Source organism: Nilaparvata lugens, chromosome 4, assembly GCF_014356525.2.
Source record: "Nilaparvata lugens isolate BPH chromosome 4, ASM1435652v1, whole genome shotgun sequence".
NCBI classification, from domain to species: Eukaryota; Metazoa; Arthropoda; class Insecta; order Hemiptera; family Delphacidae; genus Nilaparvata; species Nilaparvata lugens.
In genome coordinates, this window is record NC_052507.1 from 6,729,196 (window position 1) to 6,746,991 (window position 17,796).

Consider the following 17,796-nt stretch of genomic DNA (forward strand, 5'->3'; position numbering starts at 1 on the left):
GTTACCGTAGGCTACATGAAGTTTCATAGCCAAAGTGTGTCTTTTTATGAGCAGGTTATAAGACTGCCATTTACGAACGTCTATGTAGCGCAGCGGTAAAAGGCCTGCGTACGGAGCGATAGTTCCTCGGTTCGATTCCCCGAGGCGTGCCATTTTTTTGTTCTTAATTTTTTCCCTCGAACTTATTATTATCAATTATTTTTTGAAGGAATTTGTTTTCATTACTATTGAACTTTGATTTTATCAAATAATTATTTTTAATGTACAATTTTGCCACCAGTACAAATGAATTGGACATAGTCTTCGTGCTGTAGGCCTATAATTGAATTTCATGAGAAAAACATGAATAGATCACAATAAAATAAGAAATAATTTATATTCTTTAGTTATAATGTAGCCTACTATCAGACACGAATTCCCAGTGAAACGAGTATGTTAGGTATTTTGTTTGGAATTGGGAAAACAAAAGGCTGCCTGATTCAAATTGAGGAGGATCCTAATCGAACTAAATTTTATTGATATATTGGAAAAATCAATATGATTCTGTGAGGTTTCCAAGTATTGTGTATTCTTCAGTTTTCTATACTATAATAAAGGAAAGAACTGGTTTATACACGTAAGGAATAGGGAATTATGTTTGACGCATCATCACATCTGAAATATACTCAACTGATTAATTTGAAATTTTGCATATAGACTCTTCATTAACCGAGGATGGTTATAGGCCTATTTTCAAATTTCGATTTTTTATTACGTCAAGTTTTCATTTTTCAGTTTTAAAATAGACCCTTGCGAAGCACGGGTTACCTACTAGTTTAAAATAAAAGATGAAATAATTTTAAAATGGTATTTACAGATGGAATTAAATAGAGAATGCATTTATTCAAATGCTAATTAATTATTTAGGATTTTCGTTAATTGATCATTAAAAATGGTACTCAGATTTATACTTTTATTTATATTCCTCTATTTTTAAACATTGCAATAAAAAAGTGAAGTTGAGACAGGAGCCCCTTCTTTCACTTAAAACACACCCATAAAATACGAACATAGTTAAATAATACTTGAATAGGCTTATTCACGTTGAAAATCACATTAGTGCTTGAAACTAGTTGTATTTATATAGAAATACTAGCTGGCCCGGCGAACTTCGTACCGCCAAATAGTTTTAAGCATCTCATGACAAACTTTATCTGGATGCACACCTGACGAGGCGCGATGCGGCATTTTATTCTTATAGATAATTTTCCAACTGCAAAATAAATAATTTACTAAAAATCAATTAATTCTGAACACCGAAGACAGCACAATTATTCGAAACAAAGCAATGTCTTTAGAGCATGTAAGTCTTTAACCTGAGGCCGCACTGCTGGATGGTTACACACAGAACAGTCATTTTTATTTTTAGTCGGGGCGTTACATGGGCGGTTATGGTGAAGCACACACTCTTGTCTACTATCAATACCTACTATTACTTATTACTTATTACTATTAAGTAATAGTAGGTATTGCTACTATCTACCCACGGCTGTTGGATGACGCAATGTTTATAACAGCTGATCTTTATTTCTGTGTGGCCAGCTCACAAATATTATCCCATAAGGATTACCTGTAAACTTTGAAGGACCGTAGGAAAGAGTCCTGAAGTCGGATTATAAATTTGATAGGACATGAACCTGGTCCTGAACATAACGAACACAACTAAAAAATCATCAAATTCCGTACACACATAAAAAGGTATTGAATGCCAAAATTTGAGGCTCGATTTTTATTTATCCGATACTATTAAACGAGAAATTTCTGTTTATATGTTTGGATGTTTAGATGTTTGTATTTCACCGGATCTCGAAAACGGCTCTACCGATTCTCACGAAATTCGGAAAATAGTAGGTTTATAATATAAAAAATCGATTGCACTAGGTCTCATCCCTGGGAAAACTCGCTAAAGGACATTAAAAGGATAAATTATTATTCATCCTTGGAAAAACAGCTGATAATAATTATTTCGTCGTCTGTTGATGATGGAAGTGAGTGAGCGAGTTCATGTGTGTGGGACTGTGTCAAAATTATGACTCTGTTGAACTTTTGTAATCATCCAATCAGGTACTCAGTGCCGGTTGTTATTCTAAAAAGCCGAGTTATTCTCAATCCTGATTGATTCCAGTAGATCCATCTTTTTGAAATGGTCTTCTCTGATTTGGTTCATGTGAAATTAATCAGGATTAAAATTCAACCGGCTTTAGTGCAACCGGGCCTTTGTGAGGGAAATTTTTGCATTCCTCTGGGAATTAATCTCAATTTACTTTGATTAGATAGAACATTTCTGTATAAACTATGAATGTTTTTATAATTTCTTCTTTTGTAATACATTTTTCATGCTTTTGTACTCCAGAGCGTAGCTCGGTCCCCGATATTATAGATGAAGAGCGTAATAGTAATTTTCTATGACACTTGAATACCACAAATGAAAGCTAAATTCTACTTTAAAATCAAATAAAAAAATGACCACTAACCTCATGTTTAACTCCCACTTCCATAACATTGAACAAATCCTTCTTCATGATATTTCGGGCTTTCATTAGATAGCATTGACTGATTTTGTTCGCAAACAGAATGTCAATATTCTCAGCATATTCGTGAAGCTTGTGGTTGTCTCTGCTTAGTAAACCTGAAATTTATAGTAATAATAATCTATAATATAATAGAATAAAGGAAAGAATCAGCTTATACACGTACGGGATAGGATATTCACGAATTACGCATCAACACGTCTGAACTACTGGGCAGATCAACTTGAAATTTTGCATATAGATTCTCAATTTAGCGAGGATGGTTATATGTCTATTTTAAATTCTTCAAGATTTCATCAAGTCAGGTTTCTAATTAGACCCTAGCGGAGCACGTGTTATCTGCTAGTAATACAATAAATTAGTTCTAATAATGTGAAACAAAAATAATTTCGAAGTTTTAATATGAAAATTGGTAAATCTGCCGTCCTATCATTTCCACTGACTTCATAACGTAAATCTAACTACAGTACATTTAACCCCAGCATTTTGCTTTCATTCAAATGCTGCTCATTTCATTCAAGCTCCCTTGTTCTGTGTCTACTTTTGCTATTTTCATTAGTTATTTTGACGTAATAATGCATTGATTCCTCTTCTGCTACTGCAATAAAGTTGTTATTTATTTGATTTGCTAAATAACTATTGTTAAACTGAGGTCCTCGTTATAATGGCAGTGAATTGAGAGTGTTATTGATCAGGTTGATAATGGCAACTTTGTTATTGGTACACTTTTGGATTTGTCCAAAGCGTTTGACAGTGTTGACGTTGATATACTTATCAGTAGGATCTCAGAGGTAGGAATTAGAGGAATCGGTTGTAGTTTAATCAAGTCCTATTTGACAAATCGATTTCAATTTGTTGCTATTGACTCTCAATCCCAGGTAGCTGAATCAATGCGACTGAGTGTTACAAGAGGTGTGCCGCAAGGATCCATTCTGGGTCCATTGCTTTTTATTCTTTATACAAATGATTTGCAATCGTCAGTCCCAGTAGAGGTGGGTATCACATTATACGCTGATGATACAACAATAATGTTCAACAACACCAGCCTCAATGAACTGGAGGTGGAAGCAAATCTACAGACAAATTCTGTTGTACAATATTATAATAAATCATTATTGTCAGTGAACCCTAAAAAAAGTAAGTGCCTTCAATTTGGTTTCAAACATTATGTATTTGAACCAGTAATTAGCATTGGTGACTATTGTGGAGAATGTGACAGAGGCGAGTCTGTTGGGACTGATTGTGGATAAGGATCTCTCATGGAATGCCCATACTGACAGACTGGCGAACAGAATCAGTAGCAGTTTATTTGTTCTGCGAAACATAGTCAAGTGTGTGCCCCCTGAGACAGGAAAAACGTTATATTTTGCACTCATTCATTCACATATTGCATATGGAATTGAGCTCTGGGGTAACACGTCTCTGCAGAACATAAATAAGATATTCATTCTGCAAAAGCGGGCTATTAGGTGTTTAGTGGGATTGGGGTTCAATCATCCTTGTCGAGATTATTTTAAAAGGCTGTGCATACTCACTGTACCTTGTATTTTTATTTTTAAAACTTTATTATATGTGATTGAGAGTATGGGCAGTTTAACGACCAATGCACAGGTACATTCACACTTCACAAGAAACAGGAACAACTTTATCGTTCAGCCTCACAGGCTAACTCTTTTTGAGAAAAAAAACTAGCTACATAGGGACAAAATTTCTAAACAAGTTGCCTGGTAATATAGATTTTAAGAGCATGACTTTCAAAAAAGATCTTCATAAGTTCCTTGTTGAAAAAAGTTTTTATAATGTGAATGAATTTTTATGTGTAATATCATATAGGCTATATATATATTTTTATTATGTTGAGTATTTTTTTTTGTTAAGTATTGAAGAGATTTTCTTTGTACATGACAATGTTCAATTGTATAGTTGTGATTCATAATGACTGTACTGTATTGAACAAATAAAAATTATTATTATTATTATGTTTGATTAGCAATGGTACAGCTATCCTTGTCTATCAGTCAACAAAGCGGATAGCGCTATCTCTTTCTCGCTCTGTTCTGTTGCCAGATCGTCTTTTAACAATGTAGGATTAATAATAAATTAACAAAATAATATTTCATCTTAATTATGAAAAATCTTTATTAAATTATATAATTTCTTGCTTAATTAAAAATAATTGATTATTTTAAACGAGAATGAACAGTTGATATTAAATCAATAAACTTGTATCAGCTACCGTCTATGAAGACAAGACAGATGATCGGCAACGTTCTTTTCCTATCTTTCTCCACTCATTTTATTAATCAATAATTTGATCTTATCTACCTATATAATTATTTCACTCTATCAATTTTCTGTTTTTTCTCTTAAATATATATATATTAATTAAAACTTTTACAATATTTCCATTAATAAATAAATCCTTAGTTTAATTAATTAAATTAACGTTTTGGTAGAGAGTTAGTGGGGAGGATATTTTTAATATTCTTTCCGAAGAATGGACATTGATATGTCCAAAGCTCCGCCAATTTATGTAGATGCATAACAATATGATTATTATATATAGTTATTATATTACAAATTGCTTTTCCATATCATATACAGTTCAATAATTATTTTCTTAGTCGATATTATGTAAATTCATCTATAATTTTGCTGTATTGTAAGCTATTGTATATAAGTGTATAAGCCAGTATATATTGTAATCTACATAAATAAAGTACTCAATCAATCAATCCACTGCCATTATAACGTGGACCTCACTATAGGTCCAATAACATTGGAGGAGAAATATAGCGTTTGATAATTCCTTTACTCTGATAAAAGTATAAATAGAAATAAAAATCTCAGTACCCTTTTTTTGAATTATTTTATCACAACATGTTTCAACATTGGGTACTGAGATTTTTATTTTTATTTATATTACAAGTAGCCCTACACAGAAAAGAGACAAAAAATGTATGATTGATTGATTGATTGATTGATTGATTGAGTACTTTATTTATGTAGATTAAAATATACTGGCTTATACACTTATATACAATGGCTTACAATTATAGATGAATTTACATAATACAGACTAAGAAAATAATTATTGAACTGTATATGATATGAAAAAGTAATTTGTAATATAATAACTATAGATATTATATTGTTATGCATCTACATAAATTGGCGGAGCTTTGGACATATCAATGTCCATTCTTCGGAAAGAATATTAAAAATATCCTCCCCACTAACTCTCTACCAAATAGACTCTGATAAGAGTCTCTAGGTCAGTAAATCTCAATAAATAAATCTAGGAAGCTATTGTAAACAAACAAGACTAACCTTTCTGATGCAGCAACGATTCGAACTCAATCAGCCTGTCCACCACCTCCTTATAGGACTCCAACTCCTTCTGGCATTTGGGAATGGCGTCATCCAAGCACCGGTTCAAACTTTCACAAAAATCATCACCTATCACCTCTCCCAGTTCCGTGATGAAAGTGATTCCGTCACCAATCGCAATGTCCAGATGTCGATGAATGAAATCAAAAACAACTGTCAACTTACTGAACACTTGAAGGCACTGCTGTTTGTGTGAACTTTCATTCTGTTCGTGCGAACTTTCGCCCGGTTTGTACGAACTTTGATCCTGTTTGTACGAACTCACAACCTGTTCATCTTTCCTAAAACAATGCACAGTCAAAATATCACCGTTTTCCGAAACTGTAACTACCCTACTGCTCTCAATCAGTGGTACCAAAACACGAGTGAGAAACTTGCTGCCGAAAGTTTTAATTTCGAGCGCTAGCAGATCAAAGTTATTCAAAGCTTGCACTAGTTGCTCCTTACTACTATTGCTTTCAACTTTCGTGAACTGCAGAGAAATCCCATTAACCTCCCGACTATCGGCAGATTCCAATTCTATCCAATTTATAAACGGCTTCCACTGATCTAGAGTTTTCATAGCAATTCGATTATAAAGTCTGACCAATTCGTTATCAAGAGGCACATAGATGTCTAACATTTTTACATAGTTTTGATTGGCTAGATCGTCTTTGAGGAGTTTAATTATCCGGCTACACTCTACGAAGCACGAATTCTCCTCTTCTCGTTTGACGTTTATCATTCCATGGTGAAGATAGAGAAGATGCTCGACAATTTCCAGACTCAGCGTTTTTTCTTGAAGAACGTCTTTCAGTTTTTGGAGCTTTCCTGTCGAGTTGGCCAGTTCATGGTTGATCTATAAAAAGAAACGAGATTCAGGCCCAAATGTAAGTTAAACAATAAACTTGGTTTAAATGAAGATGCTCCCTGTGGGTTGGGGAGCTTTGAGTCGAACATGGTACTCAAGAGTGTGTTGAAAACCAGAATTCACCCACAGTATCCCTGCTTGTCGTAGGAGGCGACTAAAAGGGACCCCAAGGCAACTCCAGAAGTTGTCTTTCCTTCAAACCCACGGGATCTGCCCCATCAGGTTAGTTTCGGAGGGGCAAAAAGAAAAACCCAAGAGATCAGAGATGGGTGAAAGTCCAGGCAGGTCAAGAGACTGAGTCGAGGGTGACCAGGTTCCCTAGAGGCAAATTGGCGACCCCTCCTTAAGCGGAAGGACCTACAAATAAGCCAGGAGTGGAACTCACATAGGTCACGAGTTTTGGGTGGAGAGGCCAAACTTCACCACTGCTCAAAGAAGGGCGGCCATTTAGGCAAAACTTCTTGGGAGAGGTTAGGCTTTTGACCCTGCAGAATTTCGGAGGGGGCAAAAAAAAACCCAAGAGACCAGAGATGGGTGAAACTCCAGGCACAAATGTGGGTCAAGAGGCTGAGTCAGGGATGGCCGGGCGCCCTAGAGGAGCTTGACCGCCCCTTACTCAGCGGAAGGACCTTCAAAGAAGGCCAGGAGTGGAACTCACGTGGGTCACAGGGACTAATCAGTCTGAAGAGACTGCCAAGCATATCGACAAGCGACCAGGTGATGTTAGTATAGGGAAAAACTCCTGGTTCTTGTAAAGAGGACACAGGAATTGGTTTGCCTAACCTACATACTACTTGGGAACACAATAAGCTTTGGTTGACGTGTGGGGTTCTTTGAACCTTTGGATCCTTGAATCCGTCCCTTCAAAAACAATAAACAATAATACATGAAGATATGGTAGCATTTATTATAATTAATGTGTTTCATACGGGGTTTAGACAAACAGCTGACTTATCTCCATTTGAACAGAGATGGAGCATGTAGCCCTGCCAAGCTTTAACCACATATGAATTTAATTCCTCTGCCAACAACATCTAGATTGTATACTCCCACAACATAAGAACAGCTTTACTTGGATGAACTATAACCAATCTTTAAGACTTCCCGGATTCAAAACTTGAACATATAATTAAGGCCCCTGCACACAATAGTCGGGAGTCTTTCAGTAGCCTAAGTATTTTAACTGTTCCATCATTGTACATTTTCAAATCAATATTACATGTGAAGGATAGGTTGAATTCATTCCAAGTTAACTCAGATATTCATGGCTATAACACTAGAGGAAGGAATAACATTTCAGTTGAGAGACATATACTGAGTGTATTTGAGAAAACACCTTCTTATAGGGGACAAAAGTTTTTTACGAAACTTCCGGCTGATTTGAGAAGTATTGTTGAAGAAAAACAATTCAAAACAAAACTATATTCTTTTCTCAGTGAGAAGGCTTTCTATGAGGTTGACGAATTCTTGTTAGAGTGAAAAAATTATTATCTAAATTTAATGAATTGTTAAATGTTATTAGAGTTTTATTTTAAGATTGATATTTTATGTTATCATGTTATTTATCTGTGACGTTTTTCAACTGTATTACATTGTTTTGTTATACTTTTGTTGAGAATAAAATATTATTATTATTATTATTATTATTATTATTATTATTATTATTATTATTATTATTATAGTAATAGTGGCGTCTGGCGTCTACTATGAACGGCTCTGGGAGCCGAGATACAAATATGCGCGTGTGAGAATGGATCTTGGAGCAGTAAGACCGATTTACAGTAGCCATCTATATAAGTTATATAGCGAATTACTTATCAACTCAGCACTCCTTATTCTATTATTGTTGATACAGCATAGTTGTAGTGGAAGGTAACTTTGTATTCAGTAGTCAGTTCCGAGCTAGCGCACATGGCAAACGGACCTCTAAAATTATTGCAATATGTGGTTACCAAATAAATTCATTTTTAAAAAAGACTATTTGATTAATCGCAATCCTAACTTATATATAAACTAGCCGTCAGGCTCGCTTCGCTCGCCATATCCGTCTAGCCAGGGGGCTCCGCCCCCTGGACCCCCGACTGGATCGTCCAAAAATGAGATCAGCAGGCTCGCTTCGCTCGCCTGCATTCTTCATTTGAGCATTTTTATCATATGTTAGGACGATCCAGTCGGGGGTCCAGACTAAATGTCTGGCTAAACAGATATGGCAAGCGAAGCGAGCCTGACGGCTAGTAATATAATATTCCCAGGAATAGCTTCGATTGAAGTAGCAGTGCCCAATCAATTTTTCCGCGATAAGTGCATTTCAATCTTCAACTTGGTGCCAACCTAACAAAGTCAACTCAACTTAATGCCAACCTGACAAAATTATAAATTTAGTTACCAGTTAACAACTGTTTCGAAGAGGCACTCTCTCTAGATTATAGTTTTATATTAACATAATAATTATGGTATGGCCTTTTTTCAATTATAATTAAGAGAATAAGACGTATATACATGCTAAAAGACGAACTTTAAACCCTTAAAAACCACCCTTAGAGTTAAAATATTGCCAAAAGATTTCTTAGTGCGCCTCTAAAGGGTCAACTGAACATACCTACCAAATTTGAACGTTTTTGGTCCGGTAGATTTTTAGTTCTGCGAGTGAGTGAGTGAGTGAGTCAGTCAGTCAGTCAGTGAGTGAGTGCCATTTCGCTTTTATATATATAGATTACATCTAAAACACAATAAAAATCGCAAGTATCCTTCATTTTATCACAACATAACTATAGTTTCAACTCTTCAAGAGTTGAAACTATATGAGTTGAAACTATAGTTGTGTTGTAATAAAATAGAGGGCACTTGATAATTTTTATTGTGTTTGAATAATCAGTAGCCCTAAGAAGAAAAGTGAATATTACATCGAATCTAATATATGATCTTTAACTTAGAATCAACTCAATAAACATAGTAAACAGCAAGTGATTTAGCCTTATAAACTGGTGTTTTCAAAACCAGGAATTGATAATAATAATAAATTAATTTATTCCTTAAAAAAATACAAACAAGCAATTAAAACATAAAAAGTACAAAATGTCTAAAATACAATACAATAGTTCTATAGACAAAAATGGAATTTAATTCTATTGGAAATTAACCTACTCAACTATGGGAAACCCATGTACTAGAGTAGGTGTTAGTAGTAGTAATAGATTCTGGGTGGGGGTGCAAACTGCAAAAACGTTGGGTAAGTGAGCTCACTCATTGTTTGAGATTATGATGTCTTCCAATTAAAATAATCCAGTTCTTAGCGGCAGATTTGAATATTCTTGGGTTTTCTATTGACTTGATTTGTGCAGGAAGTAGATTGTGGAGTTTTGGTGCTAGGTGGTTGATATATTGCCTTCCTAGCCACGTTCGTAATAAGGAGGTTTCTGTTTCTTGTGTTATGACTGTGGTTCCTATGCTGAAAGATTTCCGGGCTTTTGTGTAGTCTGCAAATTATTTCCAAGGAGTAGAGCTGTCTTATGTCCATCACACCAAACTCATTGTAGAGCTGGTCTGACGGATAACAAGGTGGCCTCTGATTGATGATCTTCATTATTAGTTTTTGCACTTTCAAGAGGGGGTCGATTGACAGTGGATATCAGTCATCACTTTTTAGGCATACAAACGCAAACTTCATACACAATTTTGATGTTTTCAACAAATACATGCTTTCAATTATCTGCATTTTGTTGATTAAAACATCAAATAGTGTTTATACATAGCAGTTTGGAATGGATCATGAAACAAACAAACCTGCAAACTTTATGTCACTGTTGTCTCCTCCTATGATGTATCGACTGTAGACCTGACTATAATTGGCGGCTACTAAAATTCCGTATGCTGACCCTTTGAGAAGGAAGGGGTCCAGTCACTGCTGAGTGGTGTTTTTCCACTACTGGCAGATACTAGTGGATGTAACTATTGTTCCCGTGTGTGCAAAGCTCAAAACAGTCTAGATTCATGGCAAAATATTTGGAGTTCCCAGGAATATTCTTTATTATTCATAGTTCATCCTTCCATATAATTATGTCCTATTTAACAAGAATAATTAAAATATGACTAAGAATACTCGTATAGTTGAGAAGTTAAGGGGTGGAGAAAAAGGTAGAAGTTCGAAATAGAGGTAGAGGTCAAGATAGAGGTAAGAGATCGAGATAGAGGTAGAGATCAAGATAGAGGTAGAGATCAAGATAGAGGTAGAGATCAAGATAAAGGTAGAGATCAAGATAGAGGTAAGAAGTCGAGATAGAGGTAGAGATCAAGATAGAGGTAGAGGTGAAGGGTGAAGGTCGAGTTAGAGGCACCTCAATGTAACACAAATACATGTCTGTTATCGGACGCCCGTATAATTGACCGAACTTAGTGAGGTCTATGTTTCAACTCGATTTGCTTTTGTCTGTCTGTATGTAACGCGATTACGGCCAAACGCGTTGATAGAATTCGATGAGATTTGGCAGGAAAATTCCTTTTTCAACTGCGCGTCGATGTATACACAAAGTTTTTTGAAATTTTGCATTTTAAGGGTAATATGAAAAGAAAAGGAATCCCTCCATACTCTGATATCACTATATTATTGACCGAGCGAAGTGAGGTCTAAGATTCAAGTCGACGGTTTGGCATTTCTCTTAATGTTTGAATGTTTAAATGTTTATATGTTGCGCATTTACGGCGAAGCGCGGTAATAGATTTTCATGAAATTTGACAGGTATGTTCCTTTTTTAATTGCGCGTCGACGTATATACAAGGTTTTTGGAAATTTTGCATTTCAAGGATAGTATAAAAGGAAAGAGGAGCCTCCTTTATACGCCAATATTAGAGTAAAAATCAGACTAAAGAATTATTCATCATAAATCAGCTGACAAGTGATAACACAGATGTGTGGAGAAGCCAGTCTATTGCTGTATTTCCATAAGGTCTATAGTTTAAATCAGGTACTTGTGGATGAGAATACTGCGTAAGGTCTACTGTTCACAGAACTACTAGTACTATATATATATATATATATATATATATATATATATATATTATATATATATATATCATCTACTTTGAAGATAGGATCAATCAGACTATAGAATTTATTATTCATAATCAATCAGCTGACAAGTGATAAGTTATTCATTGCATGCATTACACAGAATATCGGGGCACCGAGCTTCGCTCGTTATTCTTATTTATTGATAAACAGAACACAATTCTCTAAAATGATTGTGTTTATATTTTACAGCTGGCTATACGTCAGCTTATGAATTTCGGGGATGCGATAATTTGATTTTCCACAGACTCACTCGCTCACTCACTTTTTTACTATTCACAGACGACGAAAGTCTCAGCTGTTTCAGCCAAGGATGAATTATCCTTATAATGTAGTTCAGCGAGTTTTCCCAAGGATGAGACCTAGTGCAATCGAATTTTTATATCATAAACCTACTATGTTCCAAGGTTCGTGGAAATCGCTAGAGCCGTTTTCAAGGTCCGTTGGACATAAATAAATATAAATAACCAAATATAAAAATACAGAAATAGCTCGCTTGATATAATAGGATGTCTGACCATGTCTATTTCTATGAGGTAGGGTTTCAATATTTTTTATGATGCTTGCCCATCAGTATCAATATTCTCACATTTGAAAAACAAATTCAATAGGTGATTGAAAATAAAATTAAAAATGATTAAATGAACTGAATAATGCCAAATAGATTATAATATTCTTGATTGAAATAAATTAATTTCAAAATAGTTGAGAAATATTTTTATCAGATGGAAAGATTATCACGAAACTGGATAAATCATCATATGGGATACAAATTCAAACGTGAACCAAGTTTATTAACATAAGTGAGTTATTGATCTAGAAGAAAACAAATAGCCTAACAGTTTTTAAGAGTAAATTAAGATTCAATTGTGAATTGTGATTCAACTGTATTAACTAGAACAGGTGACATCAGATACTTGTGGATGAGAAAACTGCGTGAGGTCTACTGTTGACAGAACTACTAGTAAGGTCGAGATGGAGGTTTAGAGGTTTACCATGCGGCTTACCCCGACCTCCTCACCATGAGGGCGACCTCTAAAACAACTTGTACTTGTGTTACACTGAGGTACCTCTATTTTTACATCCACCTCTACTTCAACACTATGCGAGCACTGTAAATAGCCAAATATAAAAATCTGGTATGGTACACTCACTCAACTTTCCTTGCTCATATTCGAAACTACGATCAGACTTTTGTATATGTGTATATATAATTGTTTTCAGAGTACTTTTACCTTTGTGTAAATTGTGAAATTCGATGATTTTTTTTAGTCGTCATTTTTTAAAGTCGTCAAAACAGCTGTTCTACAGATGAAATATCTCGACTATGTGTTCTTTTTATGAACTGCTCTACCAACCTACCTCATGCACGAGAAGGAGGTTACAAAGTCCATTTCTCAAGGATGGGGTGGACCCCCCATTAGTTTCCCAGAAAGGAGACTCATGCCAGTTAATAGATCTGATAAATAACTATACAGAGTATGAATTTGAAAAAAATCGGTCTAGTTATTTTGAAAAAATCGTGAAAAACATGTTTTTTTTAGTAATTATCCGCCATTTTTCTCAAGAATATTACGGAGCTCCTGCAATTTTCCCAGAAATGAGACTCATGTCAGTTGATATGGCTTATAAATAGCTATCCATGGTATAAATTTGAAGGAAATCGTTAGAGCCGTTTTCGAGAAAACCTTGAAAAACATGGTTTTTTAGTGATTATCCGCCATTTTTCTCAAGAATATTACGGAGCTCCTGCAATTTTCCCAGAAATGAGACTCATGTCAGTTGATAGGGCTTATAAATAGCTATCCATGGTATAAATTTGAAGGAAATCGTTAGAGCCATTTTCGAGAAAACCGTGAAAAACATGTTTTTTTTAGTAATTATCCGCCATTTTGAATTCAATTCTATTGAATTTCTTATTGTCAGATCCTCATAGTATAAGGACCTTAAGTTTAAAATTTCAAATCAATCGGTTGATTAGGAATGGAGTTATCGTGTTCAAAGACATACACACATACACACACACACACAGACACACACACACACACACCCAAAAATCATGTTTTTGGATTCGGGGGACCTTGAAACGTATAGAAAACTTGAAATCGGGGTACCTTAATTTTTTTTGGAAAGCAATACTTTCCTTACCTGGTAATAGGCAAGGAAAGTAAAAAAGAACTATTTTATAGAACGTCAAAGAGGAACTGAAAAAATTAATTCTAAACAGACTCTCACAGAAGAGCCATAAATTTATTATATTTACCTGATTTTCTACCCTGGACTGTAATACCGACATATCCTCGCTTAGACATTCAGCTTTTTCTAACATCCCGCCATTGCTTTCCAGGACAGGCTTGAATTTGGCATAGTTGCTGTCCAATATATTCATCAAATCGACTTTCATACTTGATATCTCGTTGGATATTTCTTCCACTCTGCTATTCAAATCCAAGAATTCTGAAATCAAAAAATGTGAAAATTATCTTTACATAACAGTGTAATAGTAACTTATAAAGATTTCCATGAGTCATTGTTCAAAATCATTTATAGTTGGTTATAGGACTATTAATAGTGATTGGATTCAAGCAGTTAATATGTACATTTTGAGCAGAGACTTCAAAGAATGTACAAATTGACTTCTAGATCTCTATTTCAATGACATTAGTGATGCTGAGAAGATTCATAGTTCTGACCCTAATTAGGATGATAGTGAAACCAATGAAATTCATGTGACCCCAGGGATACTAAACCTCATTTAAAAGTGAACTTTATATGACCTAATATATTTTTTATGTTTCTAGTAGTGTTTCATGTAGGTTTTAGGATTTATAATAGTATACATCACTATAATTTAATAAGTTTTGCAAAGATTGTGCAACATGAACTTGAGGTGAGGGTAGGGTAAAAACTACCCTAAGGGTGAACTATGAACTTCCAATTTTTCCGCATCTTTCTAGTACTGTTGCATGTAAGATCCATCATAGTATTCATCACTATAATTTTTCATTCACTTCCTATAAAATAATAACCAAACGTTACTTTTAACTACCCTAAAAATGCAAGGTTTCATAAATTCATTTTTATAATTATAATAAAGATCAATTTCTGTGCTACATAAGTGCTCGTTGCATTCATTAATAACCCTTGGACATATTAGAATCATAGAATAACATTATATCTTAAAATATATTGAAATATTTAATTTGAAAGAAGTGAGTCCCTAGAAGTGGAACCTAGGGTCACGACTAGAAGGCTAATGAGCTATTTTTTTATCCTAAAATACTACTTGAAAAATTGAACATGAATTTCTCATTAAAGACTCTTACTGCTATTTTTTAATTAATATGTAAACTTATTGACTGCACTAAAGAAGCTAGATCCACTCAATCACTGCTCTGCTCTTTCACTGGACACTAATTGAACAAGCACTACACTAGTTCAAACGGTTTCCTCCTTTTGAGCCTCCGCACCAACCCTCCATTGTCTAGCAGCTGGATCACCTCGACGTTGTCGTGTTGGTGGAGTCTCTACCTCCGTAAACAAAGCCATAGTGCATTCTGGTGACGTCAGCACAGGTAGGGCTCCTACACCAATAAAAGCACTAGCTGATATAGATCAGCTGAAATCAACAAATTTTTAGTGGTGTAGGAGCCCTACCTGTGCTGACGTCACCAGAATGCACTAATGCTTTGTTTACGGAGGTAGTGGTGGAGTCACCCCTCATGCCTCTGGATCTCGGTGGACACCAGGTCGACGTGCAGGTCTCTATGAAGATCGCTGTTCCTGACATGCCCAAGGAGCATCCACAATGATGCTTAGCACCTTGTTTTGGAATCGTTGTACGACATTGATGTTGCTGTCTTTGGTACACCCCCAAAGTTGTATACCATACGTCCATACTGGCTTTAATATTTGTTTGTACAGAAGTACCTACTTTGTTTCGGATTGAAAGGATGGAGTTTCTTCCGATCAGGCAATACAGCTTCTTATACAGGATTGTGCAGAGGAAACGCGTGTTTTTCGAACAGCCAGTACTCGTCAACGGGAGAGTGGTCCCGTTGCCCTGGAACGAATGTTGACAGACGACCAATACCCATACTATGCCATTTCAGTTGCTATGAGCGTTGGAACATACAACATCGTTTGTTCACTGTTAAGCAGTTTTTTTTTAGAAACAATGAATCTGTAGTCACAGTGCAACGCTTTTTCATCAATATTTTAGAGGTGCAGTGCCCGATCGAAATACTGTACTCCGATGGGTTGCAGCGTTTATGAGTACTAGTTCTGTGATGAAAAAGAAACCACCTGGTCTTTCCCGTTCAGTTCGTACACTGAAAAATTTAGACCGAGTCAGTGTCGACGAGTCGATCGTCTAGGACTAGTAACAACTGTCGTTCTGACTTGGTCTACACTTTCCGGCAGGACAGCCTGAAGTTTTTTAATCTGTTCTCTTCATAAGCAAGATGTGTGCTTCTGAGAGGGCTGTTGCAGACTGGTTTCGGGCAAATCTCTTCCTTCTCAATAGTGAGAAGACCCAGAGAATTGTGTTTGGCCTCAGGAATGGAGTACATTATGATTTCCCTCCAGTGAAGCTCCTTGGCTTCACTCTGGACCGTAAGCTTTCCTGGGGCGGGCACATTCAGGTAGTCTGTGGCAGGTTGAGCAGGGTGCTGTTTTTGCTCAGGAGCCTGAGAAGATGTGTACCAGAGGCCCATCTCCGCATGTGTTACTTTGCCTTCTTTGAGAGTGTGATGACCTATGGCATCACCTTGTGGGGTGGTGCCTCTGAGGTAAAAGATGTACTGCTGGTGCAGAAGAAGGCCATCCGGATTCTTTGTGGGGCGGAATTTTTAGCGCATTGTAAGCCTCTTTTTGTGAGTGAAAAGATTCTCACTGTATTCAATTTTTACATTTACAGGTCAGCTATAAAGGCATTCCACAGTGTCCGTACTTTGCCTACCAGGGGTGATGTGCATGATCATGGCACCAGAGGCAGGCTGAGGCTGGACCTGCCATATTGTAGATTGGGGAGGACCCAGAGCAGCCTCATCTACCAGCCAGCTAAAATTTTGAACAAGCTGCCAGTTTCAGCCAGGACTCTGCCAGAGACAGTCTTGAAGAGGAGACTGAGGGCTTTCCTTCAGGAGAACCCCTTCTATTCTATGAGGGAGTTCTATGATTGTGATCCTCAGACTGTAAGTAGATACTTCTTGCATTAGTCTTGCTGTCTCTTCTGCTTTTTGTGTTTGATGTGTATTTTTGTTCTTGACCTGTCTTATGACAGTTTTTTTATGTTCTTGACTTGTTCACTTGTGGCCATACTTATGACCACGCCATGAACAGAAACTCATTATTATTATTATTATTAATCAACCGGTTTTTTTTGTAACTGAACTATCTAGACTAGGCCTACAATATTTATTGTGTAACATCATAAATAAATATATTTTCTGTAGCTTACCTATTTGTTTCTTCTTTACTACCGTACTTCTGGGCAAAATTTAAATACTTTTCAAGAGCTAGATTCATAACAATTATCAGTCTATATGTGCGAAGTGAAGCCTATTTACAGTGAAGATCCAGTTCAAAGTAAATGATGCAGATTCACCAAGCAAGGAATATTTTTGGTTCTACTCTATAGGCGTACTTGACTTTTGATTAGCAATGATAAGATTAAAACATTAAATGCATAGGTAAATCTGGAGGATGTTTTTGAAACAGACTGAGACATTTAAATTCTTGAGTCAGGGTTCCAAAACAAATTTTTCGGGGGCCCAGAAAAGGACCAAACCTACAGGACAATGATAATCCTTTTTTCAAATTGCCTTATCAAGTTATTAAGAGCTAAAGCTGGTTTTTAATTTGTCTGCAAAGAGACATACCTAATGTTTGGATAAATAATAATGTTTGTTATAATGTAG

At 35.8% G+C, this 17,796-nt stretch overlaps 1 protein-coding gene across 2 annotated transcripts in view; it reads right to left on the reverse strand.

Moving 5' to 3' along the window:
* LOC111057408 (centromere/kinetochore protein zw10 homolog) overlaps window positions 1-17,796 on the reverse strand; it is a 44,142-nt gene that overhangs the window by 26,071 nt on the left and 275 nt on the right. Inside the window, exons 2-5 of one of the 2 annotated variants that reach the window (XM_039425617.1) lie at window positions 17,345-17,349; window positions 14,139-14,336; window positions 5,901-6,798; window positions 2,514-2,668 (exon numbers count right to left, since the gene is read on the reverse strand). In XM_039425617.1, coding sequence (XP_039281551.1) covers window positions 2,514-2,668; window positions 5,901-6,798; window positions 14,139-14,336; window positions 17,345-17,349 — 1,256 coding nt within the window. The remainder of the gene's footprint in view (window positions 1-2,513; window positions 2,669-5,900; window positions 6,799-14,138; window positions 14,337-17,344; window positions 17,350-17,796) is intronic. The other variant, XM_039425618.1, reaches the window with a different exon arrangement.